Raw genomic sequence first — 9,781 nt, forward strand, 5'->3', positions numbered from 1 at the left:
GCTATACAGGGGTGGGCAAAAGCAGGTTTACAGTTGTATGTGTAACAGTATTCTTGTATTATTGATTAGTTATGGTCTTACTCTCCATACAGACAACTGTAGCCTACTTTTGCCCACCCCTGTACATACTATACTATACTGTGCTACCCTGTATATGTTCCATGTGCTACATAAGGCATACTGTGGTGCACTATACTGTAGTATATATGTCCTATATGCTGTGCGACATTCACCATACGGGATTATGTAGAGATAGATAGATATAGATATATACTATTCGATATGCACTACCCTATATTATACTATGCTATACTGCATTGTATTACACAATGCTGTATACAGTATTATAATATAATGCAGTATATAATGTGTATAACATACTTATATAATAATATTGCTGCGTTGTTATACAATGTACAGTATCTATATAGTACACTACTCTATACTATTAGTACTTTACTACATATACGTTACTGTGTGTACTACCTGCTATATTATATGTAGTGTGTACTACGTTACTATATTATCCCGTGTTACACTGTACCACCCTGTGCTGTATTCACTATACTGTAAAACAGGGCAAACAGACACCGTACCCCTGCTACATGCAGCAGGGCGGATAAACTGCAAACCCACTGCATGACAAGAAAGGAGCTAGACTCAGAGCTACACACTGTGACTCCGTTGCTATGGCTTCCTGAGAGAGGAAAAAGTCTAGGACGGAGAACAGGCTGCAGTGGCCAGGGGCTGGGGCTGGGGGCAGAGGCCGAGTACGAAGGGGTCTAGGGGCTTTGGGGAGATATTGAGCTGCTCCACATTTTGATTTTGGGGGTGGTTACGTGACTGTGTTGGCCGAAGGTCAGAACTGTGCACAGAAAAGGGTTAATTTTACTGTCTGTAAATTGACAGGAAAAGGTTAAATAATAACAGTAATAATAGTACTTGACTCACCGCGTTTATTCGACCACATTCAGTTAATAGCTCCTCTGCGCTGGGCCCTGGCTGGGCACCAGGGAGGGGACAGCAGACAATCCTCAGGGCTTCCGTTTGGGTGGAGAGAGCCGTAGACAAATCAGGTCATTTCACACGTGGTAGGTGTTGTAAGAGAATGAAGCAGGGCCGTGCGTTTAGGAAGTGATTAGAGAGGCTGACCGCTCTGAGCTGTCTTGTGGAGGGGCTTCCCATCGCTGTTCTAAGTGCATGACAAGTACGAACTCACGTTATCTCCAAACAACTCTCCCAGATGAGGTGTATCGCCCCCGTTTGAAAGGTGAAGAAACTGACCGAAGCTCGAGTTAGTTGTCCGAGACTGCACAGAGCTAGGAAGTGTGATAACGGGGCCCTGAGCTTGGGCGTCTGCTGGGAGACTGTTCTCTTACCCACCACTGGCGAGCAAGGTGTATTTATTGAGCAGAGTAAGTGCTACATAAATGGCAGTTGTTGCTAATTGATATTACAGCTCTTCATTAGGAAATACTGTTTTATATTTTTCTCCAGGGACCAAAGCGGATGTTGGATGCTCAAGTACAAACAGACCCTGTATCCATTGGACCAGTTGGCAAATCCAAGTAAACAAATCGCCACAGTTCCCACCAAGTCCTCCTGCCACCGAGATGCCTCCTCCCTGCCCAAGTCCTCCCCAGACCCACTCCATGTATATATTTTTCCACCTGATGGCCATCACATGACATTCTGCCTACAAACCAAGCCTGAGCTGTTGTATATTGAGGTGTATTATTTACGTCTCTGGTCCAACCTTTCCTGGTAAATAATTGCAAGGATGGTGTAGCAGGTTCACCAGTCAGGTCAGCAGAGTTGACAGTTGGGGGTAGGGTGGAGGAATGCATTCTGGTTAAGTTATGGAAAATGGCAGGAGCAAGTCAGTTGCGGGAAAGAAATGGCTGCTGGAAGGAATTAAGCTTAGTAGTAAAAACACAGGCTCATCTGCTAAGCTTGAAGAGGAGAGACTATAAAAGTAAAGTCCCATTTCAAGGAGGGAGGATGTGGACTGTGTATTGGGAGGTTGACAATTTCCTGGAATGGAATGTATGCGGAATGAATAAGAGTTGTTTTTCAAATAGGGTCCTTGAAAGTTATTGACGAGAGGGGCAAGACTGCCTGGAGAGGGCTTGAACCGATTTGGGAAAACAATTGCTTTTTTGAGGCTCGGTGACAAGGCCAAGAATGGCAGCTTCCAAAACAAAACCAATACAATAAATGAAGTTGCAAGCTTACTTTGCAACACAAGGGGGCGCCCAGGGCTCCATTTTAATCCCGAATCCAGTGTCCCTAACAAAGATGTGGTCTCCTGTGATCTTACATTATTAATGTTTCTCAGATGGCTGGGGGCTTGCTTCATCTGTTCTGTCTGACACTTATCTCAAGCCTGTCTGTAATTTCCTAATGTTCTCAGGATGTGCTCTGATAAAACCCTCCCCATAACCCCAGTTAATAAAAATTTACAGAAGATTATTCAAATACCTGAGTTTTTTTTTTTAAATACTTGTACAGAGGAGTAAATCGGACCATGAGTCTATTAAAATGTACTCCAAACGTAGCATATGATTGACAGATAACATGTACCTTGTATCTTTCTCTGATTTAATAAAAAAAATACATTTACATCTAAAGCATCTTTTAATTTTCCACTTTTAAAGCAGGTCTCTCATATCCTATGACTGAGATGCCTTTATCTTCCCCAGTTTAAAAAAAAAGAAAAATCATTGCTCTTCCTCCAGCTCGTCTTGTCTCCCAGACCCTCCTCGTTTTCCTTGTATGTGGGCACACACGGATACGAAAGTGTGCACGTGTGCATCTGCACTTGCACGCACACCTATGTAAAAAGTGCTGTCTTGGGCCAGGCGGCCCAGAGCAGAGCCTGAGATGGGTTCATTCCGATGCCTGTAAATGCTGAGGGGCGCTCACAATGCAAAGGGGAGGAAGAGAACAGGGCTGGGAAGGAGCTGAGCAGAGATCGGGCTCAGCTGCAGTGGAGTTGCCTGATCCCCTGGGGACCTGCAGCACGAATTGCACCCCCAGCCGGTGCTTCCTTCAGCCAAGGGGGCGGGCCTCTGTACCCTTGTTGGGGAGTCAGGGGCCACCCTGCGAGGTGGTGGGAAGGGCAAGCTGCTTCCAATGTGCTGAGAAGCTGGGCTCCCTTAGCAGCCAGAGAACGTCTGCAGCGTGGGCGTGTCCGCTACAGATACACACATACAGATTCACATTTATACTGTAAACATAAGTGCAGACAGGGATCAATGAATGCGTGCACACATTCACACTCACACACATACAAAGAGCTGCTTGTAACAGACCCACAAGCTCAGTGACTCATACAAATCCATCACGTGTGATCTAGCACACATCGATCGGAAATAAATTCAATATATTCTCCTAAGTCTGCACTTGAGGCAAATAAAACCATGGCTTTGGCAACAAGGTGTTTAGAAAATGTGTTTGGAAAAAGGGGAAGAGGAAAAAAAAGATACCTCTCAAAATCAGATGAGGGGGCCGTTGGCTGCTGGGGCCTGTGGATGCTGGGTTTCAAAAAAGACCAGGGTGTTTCCCTGGCAGTCTAGCTAGCTCCTCAGGTCCTCGCCTGAACCTGGAGATTACTCAGTGTCTCTGACTCACCCACTTGAGAATGACCTCAGGCCGCTTGGTGTCCAAATGCTTAACTTGGCACAAATCAGGACAAAGCCCTTTGGGGAAGCCCTGGTGAGCAGCGACTTTCCCTCAGACATGGGCCATTGCCACCACGGAGCTTGGGGACATTCTAGGGAACCAGACAGCTGGTTACTCTTTTGTCTCAAAACACCAGGGGGGGTGGCCTGAACCACAGCAGTCCATGAGGAAAGGTGACAATGTCATTTGCAAGTTTCACCCCACTGGGCCCTGGGGCTTTCGGCCCTGATGAGAAATAACCACAGGGGGAACTGAGTCACTAACACAGAAGGAGCCCTCCCATCCCCCATCTCTCCAGAAAGAAATTTTTAAAAAAATTTTAAAGAGGTACTTTGCTGAGAATTTCCCTGCAGAGCATGCCAACAGTTTCTGTAACTGGTTTCCCATCCTCCTAGCCAAAAAGGAGAGCGATCTTTTCGTGAACATGCTTGTTTGTCAGTTTTTTTAAGGCCTGAGCATTGAAGGCAGAGCTGACTTATGTGGGGGACTCTATATCCAGCTGTAGCTTAAGAAGTGAGGTATAATTCCATTCTTGAGTTTTGTGGGGTTTGTTTTATGGGTGGTTTTTTGTGTTTTGGTTTGGGTTTTTTTTTTTTTTTTGAGGTGAGAGCCCATTCCTGAACATTTACAATCAACACTAATTTCCATGGCTCGTGCTGAGCTCGAGTGACAACGAGCAGAAACCCCTGAGTGAGCTCAGGAGAGCTCTGGGCACGGGCTTCCCAGGGGCTCCAGTTCCTCCAAGAGCCAAAGTGCCACAGCCAAGCCTTAAAACCGCCTGAAACTGAAAGAGAAATTAAGACCTGGGGGGGAAGGGGCAAAGTGCCCTTCTCAAGTCTGCATCCTCATTGACTTGTTTGCTTATTTATTTTTAGGTGCACACGGAAGTGTGTCTTCTCCAAAGTCCAGAAGAAGTGGCCTTTCCCAAGAATTGAGCTCTTGAGCTGACATGGCTGCCATTGGGAACACAAAAACCAAAACACCGCCGCTTTCCAGTTCCAGCTGACGGTGACTTTTTCACTGATACCCGTATAAGAATTTATTCTACACCACAGTTGTTCTCAGCAGCCCTTAGGTCCTTCATGAAGTCATCACTTGGGGGAAGGGAACACACCCCCAAAAAAATGCCCCGAAGGGAGGAAAAAGAAAAAGTGAAGTTCTCATGTGTTTGTTGTAAACCCCACCCTCTGCTCTTTAAACAAATTATCGGGGATTTAAACACACGCACACTCTGTGGCTGGATTGTCCTTGGTTGTTTGCAAACAGCCCAGATGTAAATCAGATTCCAAGAGGCTAGAATCCCCTGGCTCTTTAAACGCACCCTGCTGGCTCCTTCTCAAACAGCCTGGGAGGGAGCCGATTTCTACTCGCTGAACCTGACAAATGTCACGTCTTATGTCAAATAGCCCCAAATTGATCTTCAGCTTTAAAAAATGCAATCGGCTAGCCTACCTTCCTTCCAGAGCAGGAAGGCGATTTCAATGATTAACTCACCCAAGGAGCAGACGCAGAGAATGCGCTCTGCAGAAATGTAAGACAGGAAGGCTCGGTGGTACCCACCCTCCCCAGGTCCCCAGTTAAGCCTCTTGAAAAGGCAGTTTCCGTGGTGAGTAGAATGAGGCTCTTCTAGGGTCTAGATCTTGTTCGCTCTCACAGTGGAAATAAAGTGGCCAAGCCCTCGGAAAGGCCGCGCTCCATTAGGGAGAAAAGAAATCACTTACTGAGCAACAAATTCGGGACATTTGTAATTCAGATCTTTAGCACTGGCCTGAATGCCAGTCAGGATCAGGCCCTTTGCATAAATTGGTTTTCTGGGGAGTTTAACCCTTTCACCTCTGTTTGCCTTCCCCAGAAAGCGACTCATTGGAGCCTCTCCCTCCCCTGGCCCTTTAACTAGCCACAGCAGACAGGGCAACCCATGCAATTTCACTGAAATAAGGGTAATAATAATAATAACTTAGGTTATTACACTTCACAGCTCATAGAATGTTTTTTGAATGCATTATCTAATTTAAAGCTGTATGCCCCTAACTGAACTTAATTGCTTCCTTTGTTACATTTCATTATGAGGGGCCTGGCTTGCATGTGTATGGCTTCCCCGCCCCTCCCCAAAGGATTACCTCTTGACAAAATGGCCCCCAGCTGCCTTCCTGATAATGACAGCCAGGAAGGAGCACATTACTTAATTTAATCTCAAGGAGGACGTTTGTGTTTAAATCTGGCCACATGGGGGAGTTCCAGGACAGGGGGTCCTATAATCTCTAGCCAGGCCCTTTTCCCTGATTGCTTAAATGGGAGGTTGGGCCGAAGCAACTGTTAAGAATGTGTTTGTTGATTGACTTCCAGAAAGCAGTCAGTTTAATGAAGAAAACTAGAACAAGGGGGCTAAATTGAGCATGCTCCATGTCCCTCCATGCTCACGGCAACTCCAAGTAGGCACTATTGTTATCCCATTGCTCGGGAAGGGAACTGAGAGGTCAAGCCGCTTGCTTTCTAGTTAGCTGAGTGTGGCGATGTGGGAGGGAAGGCTGGTGAGGGTGACTTACATGCTTTGTAACAACACCAACTTCAGTTTTTGCAATCACATTATCCTTCCTTAAGCGTCTTCCAAGACTGGGCTGATAGGCATGGGAAAACAAACCAACCAACTTTATCTTTGATGGGGGTGGGCCGAGAATCATGGAAGACCTGGATATAGTCGATTCTCAATAAATGTCGGCTGCATGGATAAATTGATAGATCGATAGTCTATGGCCACATCCACTGGGAACTGAGTTGCCTCTAGTATGAATTTATCCTAAGTCCAAGTGTTCAGTTACTCTAATCAGACATCCACCCTCCCCAGGTGGCCGGCCCAGTGTGGCCCCAATAATGGTCAGCATCACCTGAGAACTAGGTAAAAATGCAAATTATTGGGCCCCACTCCAGACCCACTAGGTCAAAAACGCTGGGGTTAGAACCATGCCCAGGTGGTTCTGATGTAGGAGAAAATTTGAAAGCCACTGATGAGGGCAGAACCACCACTTCACTGAACGTCAGCTTAGAAAAACCAGCCCCGAAGATGCAAAGACCACAGCTAACATGGGACCTGACTCTGTGCCAGGTATTGTGCACCCCGGGAATTACCTTGTTGTCTGCCCATTTTACAGATGAAGAAACGAAGGCTTAGAAAGGGAAAGCAACTTTGCCCAAGGGCACACGCAGCAGAGCCCAGGTTGAAATTCAACCTAAGCTCTTAAAGGCACATGTTCATGTTTGTGCAAGAGACGGTCAAGCAAAAAGACAGTAATAATACAGTGTAAGAGCGGTCAGTGCAGGGTGTGTGGAACTCAGGAAGCACAGAGAAGAGCCGAAGGGTTCCCAGGGAAGAGAATGCAAAAGCAAGTAGTTCCGTGAGGCTGGAGTGAGGCTGGAGTGAGGCTGCAGGAGGGTAGGTAAGACGGTGGAGGGTGGCGGGCATCGAGGATGCGTGGGAAAGAGCCCTTAGTCACTTTAAACTTTCTCCCAGGGCCAGTACGGAGCCACGGGAGAGATCTGAGCTGGAGAGTGACAGACTCAGATCTGTATTTTGGTTGCAGGTCAGATCTCATACAAACTCAATTCAACTAGGAGTCACTGAGCGACTTGAACTCTCCACTAGAAATAACGTGTAATTATTTTCTTTCTAAGCCTCTTCAAAGAGGCATAAGAAATGTCCACTTACATAAAATTTCTAAATGGCTTTAGCCCTTAGGTGGATACCTAAATGCTTATTTCCAAGGGCCATAAATGCGAATTGGGCCCCGTCCGCTCAGATGATTTACACCTGTGACCAAGGCTGTGCGATCTTCAGCAAGTTACTTCACTTCTCAGAGCCTTAGTTTGTCCATCTGTAGAATGGGGATAACAATGGTACTTAGCTCAGAGAGTTCCTAAGTAAGGACACAATGCATTGTGTACACGTAGTACCTGGCAAGTAATATGTGCTCATGAAGCATCATTGACGAGGTGCAGGGGACACCTGCTCAAGGTAGAATGGATGTGTTCTCTGTCTCAGGCTGAATGACTTCCCAGTCTTTGGGACACCCTTAAACTGTGTCCCAGTCTCTCCCCATCCAGGTAACCAGATGTCTGACTGGCTTATCCAAAACAAGAGAGAGGAGGGTGGAGAGAAGGGGGGAAAAATGTTGATTTGTCTCCGGTATCCATCCCATTCTAAACTCAAGTCCCACTTCAGGGACGGGGACTGCCTTTGGCTTTCCTGGTTGTATGTACCTACGACAGTGTATTAGCCAGGTTGCCATGGTAGCAGATGCTGTGAGTGCTCACCCCTGAGTTCACCTGCAGCAACAACAGCTTCCCACCTCAAAGACTCCTTGTTATTCCCTTTCCTTCTCGGTGGCTTTCTCCAGGGGCTGTGGGAATTTGTGCAGCCCGTATGCAGGGCATTCTGGAAGTGCCTGAAGTCGGAGGCCCCCAGGGCCTCCCTCCACCAGGGAAGGATGGATGATGGCAGATAAATAGCTCGGTTTCCCCATTCATTGCTCAGTGGGACGATTTTGAGGTGTCCTCTCCATGTTCCCACAAGGGTACCCAGCAACACAGAGCCCTAGCTGCCCCCAGCAGTAACGTACTCATGGACACCCCACCCCTTGTATGTACTTCCTGGGACCGCTTCCCAAATAAACAACCTGCATCCGTGTTCTTGTGTCAGGGTCTGTGTCTCGTAGGATCCGGTCAGGGAGAACCTAGCTCGTGCCAAGTAGCTTCACGGAGGGAAATTCATTTGGGCACCAGTGTTAAAGGTGCCGGGTCAGCGGAACAGACAAGGAGGCCATCCCAACTTTGGAGGCCGAAAGAAGCGTGACTACCATTAGGGCCAGGCAGACAGGAAGAGGTGATGTCATGGGAGCCGGGAGCCTGGACACCACAGGAGAAAGGGGGTGCCGTGTGCGGGTGGGGTGAGTAGCTAGGACCAGAGGGGGCTCTTCAGGAGCCCTGCTTTATGATAGGGTGCTAGTGCCTTCCCCTGGCTGAAACTAACAACTTGGCAATGGAACCTGGGCAAAGCCGTCTGAAGGGCAACATGGCAAGAGGAGCTTAGGGCCCTGGCTGAGTGGCTCAGCTGGTTGAAGCACCATCCCGTACACCAGAAGGTTGTGGGTTTGATCCCTGGTCAGGGCACATACCTAGGTTGCGGGTTTAATCCCTGGTTGGGGTGTGTACGTGAGGCAACCAATTGATGTTTCTCTCTCTCCCTCCCATTCCCTCTTTAAAATCAATAAGCATATCCTCAAGTAAGGATTAAAAAAAGAGAGAGAGAAGCTAAGAGCAAACAGGCAAATGCCCTGCACATTCTGAAAGACCACTTTGAGAGAAGACAAAGCCAGGGAGCCACTTCAGTCAGCGCCCCCTTCCCTAACCTGGATCTGAGTAGATGAACGTGGAGATTATGGTCCCAGTGACAACCCTGTCACTTCCTTTATCTTCAGAACTGAGTGCTGGTTAACCACACAGGCTCTGGGTCCAAAAAGCCTTGGTTGGAATCCCAAATCACGTAACTTCTTCAAGCTTCACTTTCCCATCCATAAAATGGGGGTGATAGTGGTATCCACCTCGTGGGCTTGCCATGGGGTTTAATGACATATTCCAGGCAAAGCAGTTAGCACTGCCCAGCACACAGTAAGTGCCTAATAAATACTCATGCTATCAGACCATGTCGAGACTCAGCTGCTCTTTGGATATCTGGCAGCCCATTAAAATTCCTGCTCAAGCTTGTTTCTTCTATCATTCAAACCCCCAACATCGATGTCTAGAATCTGCCTCTAGTCTCTACTTCATTGCCTTAAAAAAAAAAAAAAAATCTTTCCACTTTCACAGAAGTTCTGCCAGAACTGCAGGAGAAACAGCCTTTTCCCTTCTTGGCTGGAAGCCCCAGGTCTCCGCAGCCCCTCCCTCTCCCTCGGCCAGTTGTTCACAAGCAGCTTAGCAGTTTGGAGGCTACAAAACAGGAACTAATGCCCCAGTCCTGACTAAGGCGAAAATCTCCAGTGCAAACCCTTCATTGGGCACATTTCTTCAGCTCTCAGAATCTAGAGCCTTGAAAAAAATCAGGTCC

At 47.3% G+C, this 9,781-nt stretch overlaps 1 protein-coding gene across 14 annotated transcripts in view; it reads left to right on the forward strand.

The window, feature by feature from the left end:
* Nucleotides 1-8,359, forward strand: part of BCAS1 (brain enriched myelin associated protein 1) — a 79,599-nt gene extending 71,240 nt beyond the window's left edge. For 8 of the 14 annotated variants that reach the window (XM_053926381.2, XM_053926380.2, XM_053926383.2 and 5 more), the window contains 2 exons: nt 1,498-1,568; nt 4,560-8,359. In XM_053926381.2, the coding sequence (XP_053782356.1) occupies nt 1,498-1,568; nt 4,560-4,632 (144 nt within the window). In that variant the 3' untranslated portion in view covers nt 4,633-8,359. Of the gene's footprint in view, nt 1-1,497; nt 2,210-4,559 lie in introns of those variants that run through there. The other 6 variants (XM_053926384.2, XM_045194602.3, XM_053926389.2 and 3 more) reach the window with 1 other exon arrangement.
* Nucleotides 8,360-9,781: the final 1,422 nt, after the last annotated feature.

This window comes from Desmodus rotundus, chromosome 6 (genome assembly GCF_022682495.2).
Source record: "Desmodus rotundus isolate HL8 chromosome 6, HLdesRot8A.1, whole genome shotgun sequence".
In the NCBI taxonomy this organism is placed as follows: Eukaryota; Metazoa; Chordata; class Mammalia; order Chiroptera; family Phyllostomidae; genus Desmodus; species Desmodus rotundus.